Source organism: Pimephales promelas, chromosome 14, assembly GCF_988280905.1.
Source record: "Pimephales promelas chromosome 14, fPimPro1.hap1.1, whole genome shotgun sequence".
Taxonomy (NCBI): Eukaryota; Metazoa; Chordata; class Actinopteri; order Cypriniformes; family Leuciscidae; genus Pimephales; species Pimephales promelas.
Genome location: NC_142782.1, coordinates 4,915,799 through 4,931,318, shown reverse-complemented (window position 1 = coordinate 4,931,318; position 15,520 = coordinate 4,915,799). Strand labels below are relative to the sequence as shown.

Here is a 15,520-nt window from a genome sequence, read left to right as displayed (position 1 = left end):
TTTTGCCGATTTTCACTTTTTTCAGCCTATGGGGTTATTTTTATTCGTTCGTTATGCTAATAAAAGTCTATAAATAAAAGTTTTATTATCAGCGAGTTGTTTTTTTTTGTCCATTCTAGCAATTGACGCTCATTTCGAAAGTGAAAGTATAACGCGCACGCATTTAAAAGCTATTTAACCCCCCCCGCCCTGCCCTCCACGGTGACACCGGGATTACCGGTGTTGTCACACGTCGATTAACCGGTGGGAAATTTTCCTCACCGCGGCAACCCTAGTGCACGGTAGGCCTATGTAGCTCGCCGCCTACAAGTCTGAAATCTCCACTTCAGTATAGCACCTATACACCAAACTTTCCAGTCTTGTACCTAGTTTTATTATGAAGACTATTACAGATGGATTTGTAAATATATTATTCTTAGCTTGATTTATGTAACACTGTTTTTCCAAAAACATGGCGAAAATCTATTTAAGGCTATCTGATTACAGGATAACAAAAGTAGATATCCATAAATGTCTATTTTTCCCCCATCTATTATGTCAACACAATGAAAAAATTATTTTAAACCTGGCTTTATCTGATTGCTACTCAGATTTCGTTTTTTTTTTTTAATATATGCGAATTCACACATATTTAATTAAACAATGGCTAATAATTTAAGACTTGAGACTTGACTTGGACTCGAGCTCAAAGACTTGAGACTTGACTTGGACTTCCAAAAAATGACTTGTGAACATCTCTGCGCCAACACAGGAGACTGCATCAAAATGTATTTTTATATGTGTATTTTATATTAGTCGTTTTAAAGGCCAGTGTTTGCTTGGGTCTATTTTTATTTCTACAAAAAACAAATCTGATTACTTGGATAAATGATAGACCAATTACTCGATTACCAAAATAATCGTTGGTGACCGTCCTAAATATATATATGAAGAGCTCTTTTCCAAAACGCTATAAATCCATTTTTAATAGTTTTCAGGAAAACTACATTTTTTACCTAGACCCACACATTTTGTGAATATTCAAATTATCCTGTTTAAATGTTTTATTGGTTCAGTCTGAACATTTTGAACAATAATTATTAAATCAAACAACAATATTGTTAATGATAATTTAAAAGTTAATTTTATTTTTTTCCAAAACGCTATAAATCGAAATAAACCTCAAACAAATAGTACCAATTTCAGCATATGCATGAAAAAAACAAATTATTAATACCAATTTCAACATATGCATGAAAAAAACGAATTATTAAAAATGATCAATATATGATAAAGATATTCAAAAAAGGGATGGGCACCCCTCCAGCACATGCACACACACACACACAGGCTACATAACATGTGAGCAAAGCGGAGCAGCATGACGCTTAAATATAAGTTAAAAAAAAAAAAAATAAATAAACATTTCACATTTGTTTTTAATAATATTACATTACTTATTTTTATTATTTCATCTATGTTGAGTAGGCTATGAAAAGGGAACCGCATGAGATGAGTAAGATAGGATCAAAATTCAAAAGCTGCCCAATATCGGAAAATATTTGGAGTGCGTCAGACATGATTTTGACCACTTATTAAGTTTTGTTTTGTAGAAAGCTTGTAAATTTCGTTTCATATAAATTGTATCTTCATTTTAATAAATGTTTCATCGACAAATTGACTGGATTAGCCTAATACATTAGAAGTAAATATCAGACAATATAATCAGGACACAGAGGCGCGCAGGTGAACCGGAGCGCGTCTCATAATATGAACCGAAACACCGCGACGCTTGCCTCACACAGGCCTGAGAACTAAGCTACAGAAAGCTTTAAATATCTACTTTTAAACAAAACAATTAAAAACTAAAATAAATTGGCAACTCTCTGCGTATGTAGGCTAATTCGAAGTATGCGTTTCTGCGCGTTCACTGCGAAGATGGCGAGTAAGCATCATCAACTTTATCTTTGTTGCTGACACTGAGACCCCGTTTACACCTGGAATTAAAATGCGATCTGTATCCAGATAAGTTATCCGGATAATAAGTACTGATTCCATTTACACCTGGCCACATAAATGTGTTTTTGCAAAACGGATATAAATCCGATCTTCACCTCCTGCGTTATATGCAGATTTATTGGATTGCACGCCACCAAAAGCAACAGATCTGAGCGGCATTTTATTGATCATCAGCTAATTTCCAAATCAGAGACATCAATAAGAGAGAGTGGCAACAGGCCTGGTAAGATAATTTCGTTTCTTTACTTAAGATGTGTTAACTGCGTCTGTGACTTACTTTCACTTTTATTTGCGATGTTTGCACGTTGAATAGACGCTCAGCTGCTCATCTGCGGTGATGCGTGTCGCGTGTCGCATCTGACTAGGCTATAACATGACATATAGCCTATATAACACGCTCTCACTCGTTTATTTTTTAGCATTTTTGGGAGGAGTAAAATATACATATGTGGTTTCAACAACCAGATTGCGTTTACACCTAGTAAAGATCCGGACACAATGCGAGCCAGACTACCTCCAGATGTGGTCAGGCAGATCCGATCACGATCCGATCACAACGCGTTTACACCTTGCATTAACATGCGTTTTTTATTATCCGGATAACTTATCTGGATACAGATCGCATTTTAATACCAGGTGTAAACGGGGTCTGACAGAAAACACTAGTTTATTAATAAACAATTCAAATGTTTCATGCATAATCATTACTTTTGCCGGTTCTTTGTGGCAAGCTTTATGCATACGTTGAGATGCGGAATATGCAATTAAAAACGCTCATATGGTTTCTCTCCCATTTAATTAAATCAATATATGTGATTACTGATAATACAAATGGCTTAAATGATCTACTACTAGTCGACTAGAAAACTAGGACTCATTTTGAGGAATGAATGAACATAATAAACCTCTGTTCAGAGTGCCGCCGTGCTGGATTGTGTAGAGCGCTCATTGAATTTGAGGATTTATCGTGTTTAGGCTAAAAACAGGGCTGGCGCTTATCGTGGTTTGGAAAGAAACTGTATCTTGCAGTACATTTTAAACAAGGAAATATAGCGATTCGGCATGACACGTTGATAGAGCAGTGAAAGGGTTCTGTCCGCAGCAGAATGACACGACAAACTCATTTTTTTTTAAAATGTCGTTTAACGCGTTTTGGAAAAGAGCTCTTCATATATATATTTTTTTTGTGCCGAACAATATTTGTGAATATATGTAAATAAATACAATATTTGTATATATGTTTTGCTGAAATCATAAGGCCCTATACATTTCAAAGTTAGTTATATATTTATCAGTAAACGTATATCACGTCACAAAATGTATAATTGGTTTTGATGTCGTCCTCTACAGTGATTCGGACATTTCCATTGACGTGGAGATGGTCAAACCCACTCCAATGCCTCTCTATGACAATCAGAAAGCTCGTAGTGTGATGAACGAATGTGAACGTCACGTTCTGTTTGCACGAACCGTCGCTGATGGACCACCTCCTCCCGATGATTGGGAAGAACACATCAACAAGTAAGAAAAACTACTCTGTTAATTACAAGATCACTGAAGTTTGAGAATGAGCATGTTGCTGAAAGACCCAGATTTCCAATTCTTTAGTTTTTATACGGCCTGACTGTTGAATGAGATTTCTGTTTTCTTTTTGCCTGGTCTTGTTTGAGAGATTGCTGATACGACAATGTTTTTGTTCTCTTCTGTTCTGTTTCAGGGCTGGCTGGTCGTTGGCTCAGAACAAGCTCTTCAATAAAGTATTAAAAGCCCTACAGGCAGAAAGACTCGGAAGACTTGCCAACGATGGTGTGAGTTTGCAAAACTGGGTTTATCTGGCAAGATCTTTTTTTTATAATCAGTCAAACCCATGAGATGCTGTTTCTTAAACATGCTCAGAGTAGTATTATCACAGACAGATGATCGTAGTCTTATGGTGCGTTCACACCGGACGCTAATAGCGCATCAGGCACGAGTGATTTCAATGTTAACTCAATGCAAAGACGCGTTACGCGCGTAAAAATTCCTGCAGCGTGAATGAGGCGTAGAGTGCAGCGCGAAAGACACGAATACGCCTCATTCACGCGTCAAGTGAATTGCGCAAATTGACCGTCTGGCCCGTTAAGCGTGTTACGCGCGAATGATTTAGTTTGTGCTATTTGTGCATTCACGCGTTTGACGTGAATTCACGCCTGCCGCCCGAGTTGAAAAATCTGAACTTTGTTTTCAATTCGCACCGCGTTCACCACGTGAGCAAGCAGCTTGGCTCCTGATTGGTTAAGTATCTGGATGCTTCAATAAATTATTTTGTAATATAACTAAATGCCTGGTGTGGTTCTAATGCACAACAAAGCAAATATTTTATCACTTAAAACTTTATTTCAATATATGAAACATGTTAAATTTGTATTGAATGTTATTCATTCCATATCTAGATTATATTAAATAGTATTATGATGTAAAGACAACCAACATACAGTACATGTGGATAAGTTCGTGTCTGGACGTGGGAGAGAAAAAAAAATCACAGGACAGGTTAATAACTTTTGGAGGCTGGCTCTATTTTTTATCATTAAAACAATAATAAATGACAGCTAGATTAGGTGGATGAGGGCGAGGGTGATCCTGGCGAGGGGGATTGATGACAACATGTCATCAAACTGGGCGCTCGACAGGCGGAAGAACCGCTGACAGCGGCCGTCATCCAGCGCAGCTCCTGGAGCGAGCAAATGGTGAAACTCGTCAAACGGTTCGCCTCCGAAGGGTCCGGTGGACACAAATACGGTGACGATGATCCCCACGCCGCTGTTCTGCTCTCCAGAGCAAATACAGAGCGGCGACTCTCTCCATGAATGCTCGATCAACATAAAAAAGATGGCCACCAACAGGTTTTGATTCCGACGCGCGTAAATTTCACTTCAAACTTTTGTTTTTATGCGCGTCGGTTTCACTCTTGACGCACGAATTGACAGAAAGTGGTCAAGCGTCAAACAGCTTATTTCACTTAAAAGCTGTGAAAATAGGACTTCCCCCTGAGGGGTCACGTGTTTGTCACCTTTTATACCACTGATGAGTTTGACTTTTAAAGATAAGCCTATCTGTTTTATTATATACACGGTTTTATCAACTATTGTAAGATTTTATTATTTGCATTTCACACTTACCAATCAACACAACCCGCCAGTTTGACAGTTTACTCTTTTATTGATGCATATCTAGTCTAGTGACAGTCCATTAGACAGAAATAGTTCTGTGAAAGTTGTCAGGTCGTGCTCTCTCTCAGTCTCCATGTCTCTGGTCTCCACAGGCCTGTAATGAACCTGTCTTACGCAGGATAGCTGTGGATAAATGTGCTCATAAGGTACGGCACGCTCTGTCCAGTGTCAGCTGGGACATTAAGCTGACGCAGTGGCTGCATAGCACACTTGTGGAGTCTTTGAGTCTTGCTATGCTGGCGGCCTACCTTGATGTACTGCAAACACTCAAAAGCAAGGTGGGTGATATTTAATATATTATCATACCACTGTGTGTTTAGAGTCCATAGTTTTTATTCTTCTCCACATCTTCCTCTTTTAGGTACCATCCCTGATCGACAGGATGTTGCTATCATCGTCTGTAAAAACCGGAGCTGCGGGGACTGAGGCTCTTTCTCTGCTCCTTAAACGCCCATGGGACCCTGCTGTGGGTGTACTCTCACACAACAAACCAGTATGTACCAGGCTTTACTTTGTTGGTTTATTCATTCATTCCTATTGAGAATGAGAGATTTGTTTGTGGTAATATTTAATTTTTTATAAAAAAAGTTATTTTACAGAAAATGGTCTCCTGGTGGCACTTCTTGATTGCTGCCTGAATCAAATATGCGTGTTCATGTTTTTATTTACAGAGTAAACTTCCTGGATCTCCACTGATCCTGTTAGCTCCATCAGGGCCAACCAACTCTGCCTTCTCTACCTCTCGGCGAATGAGATTCTGGCAATCTCAGCTCTCCTGTCTAGGGAAGGTATGCAAAATCATAAGCGAAACACTTTGATTTAGAGTTCTCCTTAATCATTTCTGATGTTGGCTTGTTTACGTTGAGAGTAACGGCATTTTGTGAATAAACTATTGCGTTCAATTTATCATTCTTGCATTTGAGTCCCTTCCGTTTCTTATTCAGATAAACTGCACTTTTTAAAAGTCTGTATTTTGTGTCTGTTTTGTGATTCAGGTCATTCCCATAAATGTTCATGTGGGAAGTGGAGCCAACATCGGAATCACGCAGTGTTTAGAGCACATGATCGGCACAGTCCGAGGAAAGGTCATTGAGGTACGAAACGACACACAGCACTAGCTAGACAAGGACGTTTCGCTTTACAGAAAAAGATACAGATTTTACACAACTGTGAAATTGCATTGTATTGTTATTGTATTCTTGTCCATTTAGATGTCCCAAATACACGTTATGTTAGCCGTTTGTGATTATCTCGTACTTATAGGAAATTAAAGGTGTATTCTTATATTACTTGATTGTTTGGACAAATAAATGACTATAGAGAGCATTTATTTGTGGCATGGTGTTAAGTACCACAGAAAATAATTAGGACACATACCATAGTTGTGAAGTGTGAAAAGTATGTTTACTAGACATATCTCATAAAATGATGTTTAATTTGTATTTATTTTTAGGATCATTTGTAATAAAATGTCATATTTTAATAGAATGTTCTTTTAATATCACTTGGGAAAACATTTGATTTTAGAAAGTATTTTTATGTTTTTAAGAAGGACTGTAAAATGAAGTAGTATCGAATTGTGCTTAAAGTTTTTGTTTATCATTTGTATTTTCAATAATCATGTTCTTGCCATTGTAAGTAACCTTTTTGTGATGAAAGGGCAAATAATAGATACATTTTGTTTAAAAATAAAGTATATGTGAAGGTAAATTCTATGTATTTGCTCTCTAGGTTCATAGTCACTTTCCCCATAAACCGATCATCTTGGTGGGCTGGAATTTGGGGTCATTGATCTCTTGTCATGTAAGTCCTCTCTCAACAACAGTTTTCTAATTTCTTGTCTATGGTTGGCTGTAAACTGATGATAGATGTCTATTTTTGCATCTAGGTTTCCCTTATGGAGTACATGACTGCAGTTGTGTGTTTGGGTTTCCCTTTGCAAACTGTCAGCGGGCCACGAGGGGTAAGAGGAAACTTAGTTTCTCATTCAGTGTAAACCGCTCTGTCATGATGAGCTTCATGAAACCGTTTAGCAGATACTTTAAAAACTGCTGGCTGAAATGTAATGTTTGTATTGTGTTTGTCAGGATGTTGATGATCCGCTGTTGGACATGAAGACTCCTGTGCTGTTTGTGGTTGGTCAGAACGCACTACAGTGCAGTCCTGAGAACATGGAGGAGTTCAGGGAAAAGATTCGAGCTGATAACAGCATGGTAGTTGTCGGAGGGGCTGATGACAACTTGAGGTTTGTGTCTTCAGACATTCACGTGTGTTTCTTGGGAGTCCCTCTGTATAGGCTAGTTGAAAACACTCAGCTTTGTTTGCAGGATCAACTCCACTAAGATGAAGACAGAAGGCCTGACCCAGACCATGGTGGACCGCTGCATTCAAGTCAGTACTTTTCACTTGTGTTCCCCACATAGTGATCATTTAAAGGCAAAGTCAATGAAGCATGGTTTAAAATCACTTTCTTAAGAGGGATTACTTAAGACATTCAGCCTAGGAGAGACTAAAGTCCAGCACAAGACAAAGTCTATTTTTAGGGAAAGCTGGCCTTAAACGTTAGCTCTGATAAATGCATAAATCTGTCTTGTGTGACCTCTTTAGTCTGTAGCCTTAATCTTTTTTTCCCCCTTTTTTTTTAAGGACGAGATAGTTGATTTTCTGACAGGAGTTTTGACCCGTGCTGAGAGTCATGGTCATGGCTCTGGTGAAACACGAGATTTGGATGCAGAGAAAAAGAAGAAACCACGCCGTGAGCTGCCCTTTGATCTTGAGAGGTCACGACCCTCTTCACCTGCTGTGAGGGTACCCATCTCCCCATCTGGATCAGAGGTAAGACCAAAGAAGTTAAAGGATATAGAGTGCTGAAATATGAATGCCTGAAGTAAGGTCTGTGGTTAAAACAAGATTAAGATATTTCACATTTTTGACCGTAGTGGAGTTCGTTTATAGCTTACGTTGAGCTTTTTGCTTCTGCCGATTAGTTTCAAAATACATAAACGTTCATTTGTGAAGATTATCTTGTTAGTCGCAGAACTTCTTTTCTGCAATAATCTAATATCCAAAGTCAATGGAAAATGATTTATTGCAGGGTTCGTACGTTTTGAAAAAAACCTGGAAAAGTTATGGAATTTGAAAAATGCAAGTTCCAGGCCTGGAAAGGTTTGGAAAAATAAAAAGACCTAGAAAGTTTTGGAAAAGTCATTGAATTTGTATTTTTTTTTATTAATTTTTAACACAGCATATTATGTAATTAATACAAAAGCTGTTTAATGGAAAAAAAATGTTGCGTTGTCTTAACATCCTTATATTCGGGCGGCATAACATTCAGTTCACTTCCGATTCACTTGTTGCCCGAGGCGAAGTCAATGTCCATCAATATGTATTTCCTTTGTGCTTTGAACTTCTCAATGCGGACTCGACGACGTGCTGTAAAGTGCATCATTCTCCGGTCGGGATGCGCATAAGCACTTTGCACTGCACTGTACTGAGCCTTTCATATGATAATGCAGTGACACAATGAAAGCTAATTAATAGCCTTTCTTGTTCTGTCCTGTCTATTAAATGTTGCTACCTCATTAAACACATGTGCTGTACATTTAAAACATGTTGTCTCAATTTTATAGTAGCCTTGGCTGTATCTAAAATAATTATCTTTTTGATTTTTGTTATCTTGTTTTTCATAAATGTATTTTACAACAATACAAAGAGCAATGTGTATTATCCACTAATCTAGTTTATAATAGCATTTGTCATAGATTTAGATCATATATTTTTGGGATTTGTTGTTTATCTTTATAATGAAGCTGTCTGTATTACATAGATTGTGTTTAACACACACAAGAGTGGTGATCAGTTCAACACACAGAGTTATAGAAATTCTACTTGATTAAAAAAAAAACTGCGCTGGAATCGGATCGGTATCGGTTGATATCTCAGAATTTTTGGTATCGGATCGGATCCTTTCTGAAAAAGATGGTATCGGTACATCCCAATGTTACATTTACTATGTTCATTTACTATTGCTAGAGCGGACTGTTTCAGGAATACATACTTGTGGAAATGTGCCGAAAAGTATTGGTTAAAATGTGTATGAACCCTGTTATTTGCTTTGTCTCATGGGAACCAGGGTGACGCTAACTTTTGGGTTGGCCTCAAAAAATACGTCGTCAGTGCAGCACTATAAGGTTTATCTGTACCTACGTAGAAAAATAAAACACATAATAATCTGGCTAAAACCAATCAGAACATGTAGTTAATTAAGTTAATATTGTTTCCCCTCCAGGATATGTCCAGTGTCTGCAGTAGTCCTACAGCCAGTCCCAAACCCAAGACCGTCGGGCTTTCACCAGCTCAGAAATCCAGTCTCATCACTGCCACACAGCTTCTGAAGACCCACATGCAGCGCTCAGGAACTGTGCTCACACACAAGCAAGCACAAGGTGTGTATCTTTCCAGGTCCAAGTTCACTGAATCAGCCCCAGAACCCTAAGAGAGCTTACATGCAGGATGCTTTTTCACATTTTGCCTGTGTTGTTATTAATATTACTAAGATTATTTCTGCCTTGTGGGAGACAACTGCACGTAACATAGCTCATTACAAAACCAGTAGGGTCATTCCATGTCAAATCAACAATTTCGTACAATTTTTGATGTGTGGGAGTATTTTTTTCTGTAGAAAGACAAATTATTATAGAAAATATTAAATGTATGTCTATAAATAAATGTCACAGATGTCTATAATATAAATGTAACGGATGTATATTGACTTGAGTATAATCCGCTGTTTTGAGGAGGAGGGTCAAAATGACCATTTTCACTTGAGATTTGGAACCAACTTACAGGGGTGTAAAAATTACTTTAGAAAGAGGGCAGTATCCTATTTTTTTGGCTGGTTGGTCTATTAGTTGAATCTGTGTACCAATTTACTCATGGAGCCACATTAAGATCTCCATATTTCTGGGATTTAACCATCGAGGACCTTTAAAATGAAGATACCAAGGAAAATTTAAGAACCAGAATCTAAATGAATATTAAGATATATTTAATACGTCTTGAGATACAGGCATCCAAACTTGAGGCAAAAACTTGGAGCTTTTTTCCATTCTTTAACGGTCACCGTTAGCATTTAATGAAACAAATATTGCTAAAAGAAACGTATTTTACTTGTAGACCTACCAATCTCTGCAAAAATAAAATAATTTTGCTTTTTACACCCCTCTAATTTGCCCACATATCTCAGGTGAGAATTAAAATGTTGACCCTCCTCTACAAAACAGTGGATTACCCATCATACTTGCATGAGATTTAGTATTTTGGCTTTCATCACTGTTTATGTTTGTCTTTCTACAGACAAAAAAAATGATCAAAATCAAACATTTGAGCCGGGTAGTAGTTAAAAATTTGCCTCATGACCCCCTGTGTTCTGTTCCATTCTGTATCTGCATAACTTGAACACTAAATCATGTTTTAGCCTCACTGGCCTCTTTTAACCCTGAGCTGATGCCTGTGCATGTTGAATGACAAGGTCTACACTGTTAACTATCTGGGATGTAGTCACGTCATCCTTGTATTGAGGAGAATCCCAGATCCCATCAAGCAGTAATGTTGTGTGTGATTCCTGTCTCTTCTATATCCCCTGTGCTTTCCCCCTTCACTCTCTCCATCTTTGTCTTCCGTTCGCTACAGCTCAGTTCGCTGCTTTTATGAAACATAATATGCTGGTGAGGAAAAGCATTCCTCCTGGCAGCCCTTCATGTCTCTTTGGTGAGTATCTCTCCCTCTCTTTTTCTTTCATTCTTTTTTTTTTGTCTGTCCTTCCCCCTTTCATGTCTTTCTTTAAAGTTGTCTGTCATATCTGCATCACATATGTCCCTTTTAATGTTTCACCACATTTAAACCACTTTTGTGTTTGCAAAAGGCAATAACAATAGTTAATGCTTCAAATATTGACTGCTTGCAAATGCATGTTCTTCCTGACATGAATCTACCTTAAAACATAAAAATGCGTGATAGTAGTTTTCCCTAACGGTGTAGGTGCTTTGTTTACCTTTTCACACATCAACACATTTAAGGTGTTATTTGATCAATACATTCCCTAGGCCTATTTATATTTTTTAATTATTGGTATTGGTCAAGTTTTTCTGTGCTGAGTAAAGTTGGAAGTTGAACTTGTATTGACAGCTTTGAGATCACAGATTACCTTGGTTATATTATTTACAGTAATGTTGCAATCATTGTTTTAATTCAGAAGCAATTAAGCATAACTAATATTCATTTTAATGTTAATGCATCATTTTAATAGGCCTTTAAAATCCGAGCTTACTCAAGACATTATCAATATTAGGATACTTTGACTGAGGCCCTGTTTACACGAGGACGCTTGCGGGTGAAAACGTAAAAATGGGGCTTAAAAACGCAAAAAATTGAAGCCACCCTTCGTGACTCTCCGCTTTCCTGTGTAAAGGGTAAAAACGCAAAAGTCTGCTAGACAGTGAAGGTTGTGCGCATGCGTGCGGACTTGGTGTTGTTGTGTGGCAGTGCTTCACATTGCCACCTGGAGTGCATACTGCATCTTTTCACACACTTTTGCATCACTATATGCACGTGGATTTCCCACCCATAACACTTGTGTAAACGCAGAATAAAAAGTGATAACTCAACACCACTTTTGTGTTTTCTCTTCAGGTCGTTTCCATGTAAACATAGCCTTATTAAAAAGCTACAAGGCTTTAAAACTGAACATAATTGCAGTTACATTGTTACGCCAGCAGACGGCAGCAAGGGACGCTAGTTATGAGCTTTATTAAATCATTAATCTAACTAATAAGCTTAAATGCTGATTCATTCACGAATCAAGCAAGATGTTGAAATTAACTGAGCACCACTTTACAAGGCTCAATCGATGAGTGACGCCTCACCTGGGTAACGCTGAAGCTGACGTTTCACGTCAATAGCATTGATTCCATGCACTGGGCTGAAATTAGATTTAGTTCGATTAAGTTTATTTGATTTTTAATAGTAGTGAGGCAAACTCTCTTGCTTATTAGTCTGAGGATGATGCAGGAATACATGATTACACACTAAATGAATGCTCTGTCTTTTTAGAACTTTTACCACGCTATTCTTCCAAACTTTTTTTTTTTTTTTTTTTTATGTGTTTGTGTGTGTTCTCAGCTGAAATCGCAGCCTTGTTAGTGTCAATGTATCATCCATTGATTGTAATTAAACCAGAATCATTTCACGTGAACATTGTTGTTTCCCCATAGTAACGTTCCTTTTTAGTATTTACAATTTCTACTAGCAAAACGTAAAGGATTCATTTGTCATTTTTTTAAAAACAGCAATGTATTGTTAAAATATCAGTAGTGTGGGTGTAAATGGATGATGTACACTCATTCTCCATGTTACCTGCAGTCAGATATCACAGTTTTTATTTGTCAGCAAAGCAAACGTCTTTTGAATTATCATTTTGGAGTTTTCTTTTGTTATAACTACAGCTGTAATTTTCACTTCTTTAATTCCTGCCAGCGGACAGTTGGATTGACAGAGGGGGTGGTGGCACAATCATCAAGTGCATTATGGGTTTTTGTTTTGAGTTTATAACGCATAGAAAGACCAGATCATCATCAAAGGCAGTTCGTCAAGACAAGCAGCAATGAGAAATTAATTATACTGTAACGGCTAAATTGTACATCGTCAATTTCAGTTCACAGATTATTTTCATACTATAATTAGGCTACATATTTATTAGTACTTACCCCTAACCCTACCCCTGGTGTCAAGCTGTGTTGTAGAGCCAGACCGATATATCGGCAGGCCGATATTATCGGCCGATATTAGGCATTTTCCAAACTATCGGTATCGGCAGTTATAATGGCCGATAAATGACTATTTCAAAAATAAAATAAAAACGGACAAAACACGCTTGAACATGTCATGAGTGTTGGAGTTGTATAGTTTCTCCACCAGAGAGCACTCTACACCGTCCCTGTTGCCAACACTCGTTGAGTTGGTCACGAGACATACATTGTTTGAATAACAATTAAAAGAACATCCCCATCAGTTCTCTTAACTCAAATAAGCATGAGAAAATTTGTGACTATCATGTCCAGTTTTGCTGCTGTTAAATAAGCCGAGAGCGAAGCGGAATTAGCCAGTAATAGTTACGTTACGTTGTTAAAGTGTAGTTGACTGACTGTACTTTTAACTTTTGACAATGTGACTGAAGTATTTCTTTAATAGTGCGTGATTGCTAAATTGCTATTCTATTGCCATTGCTAAATTATGCCTCATCATAGACTAGCTAAACACAAAGCTAGCTAATGCCACTATCATCAGTCTGTTCTGTTGTGACAATAAAAGAAACAGTTTTTTTTTAAATGCATTATCATATTATTTAAGTTAAAACTCAAAAATAACCACAAATAACTAATGTTAGGGAAATCTGTTAATGTTTTGTTGCACGTTTCTGAAAATATATATATATATATATCGGAATATTGGATTTTAAAACCAACAAATATTTGTATCGGTATCGACCTTCAAAATCCTTTATTAGTCGGGCTCTACTGTGTTGAGTGTGTTTCCTTTCTATGCGCCTGAGTTCAAAAAGCATCTCTCACACAAACCAAACACTGGCGTCAAATTAATTCTGGGTTCAACTCTTTTGTAAGTGTCTTAATCTGTACCCAGAGACCTCTGCAACATTTCATATTGATGGCACCTTGCGTGACCTTTGTTGGAGCTTAACCCCTCAGCATCATGTGTTTCAGTCCCGATGCCCAGTGAGCAGGTGGAGGGTTTGGACCGAGACGACATGAGGCTCCACCTCAAGAGAAAACAAACTCCCAGTCCCACTCCCAACAAAGCCTCCAAAAGAGCCAAGATCAAAGTGACCATCGTGTCCCACGGAGACGCGTCAGGAAGCACTGGCTCCGCTGCTCAGGACGGTACTGAACACACAGCCCACTCATTAAACAATCTGTGCCACATATTGATGCATTTAGGCAGGAGTCGCATAGATTTCATCATCGTCTTGCTGCTCCCTCCCCGTTCTGTGATTGGTTCCCTAAATGAGGCGAAAATCTAGACCATGGTAACCAGACTGCCTTTCAGTTTCAAAAACAACTTACTGACCCCATAACAGTGTTAATTTTGACAGCAAATTTTGATTTAGTTTTAGCCTTTTGACTAAAATGCCATTTAGTTTAGTCATATTTTAGTCATCTGAATTGTTTTAGTTTTAGTCGAAGAAATTCAATATGATTTTAGTCAACTAAATCTTCAGTGTTTTAGTCGACTAAAATATAATGGGTTTAGTTAAATTGTAATGCTTTAATTTAGAATTTAGAATAGAATAAAATGTACAAACCCATATTGGCTTACTCCTGAAGAAAACATCTATTAACCTGTTAATATGAATGATTTAAATGTCTGAACATGCAATACAGATACGGATTTAACTACTGTGACTTAAAAAAATATCTTAAATCTTGCATCATTCTTTATTCTATCAGCAGACATATTTATTTGTATAAATTAAATATAATTAATCCTTATTATACTAAAGCTATTAACAAACAGTGAAGGCTTGATCAATACAAAGGACACAGACCACATTATGTTTATTGCCACTATCACTTTAAGACGTCAGATCATTTTCAATGAATGACATGCGGATACGATTGCACTGATGCACATCCGATACACTCACAACTGTTTAAGTCATAACCGACATAGTTTACATGAATGCTGCTGTCCAAAACGGACATTTAGACATAATGTTGTGTGTATTTGTCCACTCAGACAGAGAGCTCAAAGAGAGTCAGTTCAGACTCAGTTTCAGTTCAGTCCTCGCGTGCTTTATATGTGTGTGTGCATGGCCGCGCGCTTCGGGTCGAGAACCTTAAGTTACCGAATAAAGCTTTTTATTCATATCTATATGTCTGCTCTACTCATTCTCCCAGACGTTCACATTTTTTAACGTTTTATGAGACCGCGGGGTAGATCAGCACGTTACAGTACAAATGTGCGCATCTATCACCACACACAGAACATCAGTTCTGACTGGATCGCTTCCCAAATCGTCACTATCTAACATTTTCGTCTAGTTTTTATTTGTTGACGAAAATGTCAATAGATTTTCGTCATAGTTTTTGTCATTCAAAACTATTTTTTAGTTAGTTAGCGTCTCATTTTCTTCTGTGAAAAAATGTCTTAACCGAATAATTTTCGTTATTATTTTCGTCAACGAAATTAACACTGCCCCATAGTTTTGAATGTAGGTGTACTTCTCCAGTAAAGCC

The 15,520-nt window shown here is 37.6% G+C and overlaps 1 protein-coding gene across 4 annotated transcripts in view; it reads left to right on the top strand.

The window, feature by feature from the left end:
• Window positions 1–15,520, top strand: part of kansl3 (KAT8 regulatory NSL complex subunit 3) — a 35,938-nt gene that overhangs the window by 5,107 nt on the left and 15,311 nt on the right. For 3 of the 4 annotated variants that reach the window (XM_039674754.2, XM_089119301.1, XM_089119302.1), the window contains exons 3-16: window positions 3,349–3,519; window positions 3,716–3,806; window positions 5,303–5,488; window positions 5,572–5,703; window positions 5,882–5,998; window positions 6,206–6,304; window positions 6,942–7,013; window positions 7,099–7,173; window positions 7,298–7,455; window positions 7,538–7,601; window positions 7,857–8,045; window positions 9,499–9,655; window positions 10,902–10,979; window positions 13,988–14,164. In XM_039674754.2, the coding sequence (XP_039530688.2) occupies window positions 3,349–3,519; window positions 3,716–3,806; window positions 5,303–5,488; window positions 5,572–5,703; window positions 5,882–5,998; window positions 6,206–6,304; window positions 6,942–7,013; window positions 7,099–7,173; window positions 7,298–7,455; window positions 7,538–7,601; window positions 7,857–8,045; window positions 9,499–9,655; window positions 10,902–10,979; window positions 13,988–14,164 (1,766 nt within the window). The remainder of the gene's footprint in view (window positions 1–3,348; window positions 3,520–3,715; window positions 3,807–5,302; window positions 5,489–5,571; window positions 5,704–5,881; window positions 5,999–6,205; window positions 6,305–6,941; window positions 7,014–7,098; window positions 7,174–7,297; window positions 7,456–7,537; window positions 7,602–7,856; window positions 8,046–9,498; window positions 9,656–10,901; window positions 10,980–13,987; window positions 14,165–15,520) is intronic. The other variant, XM_039674755.2, reaches the window with a different exon arrangement.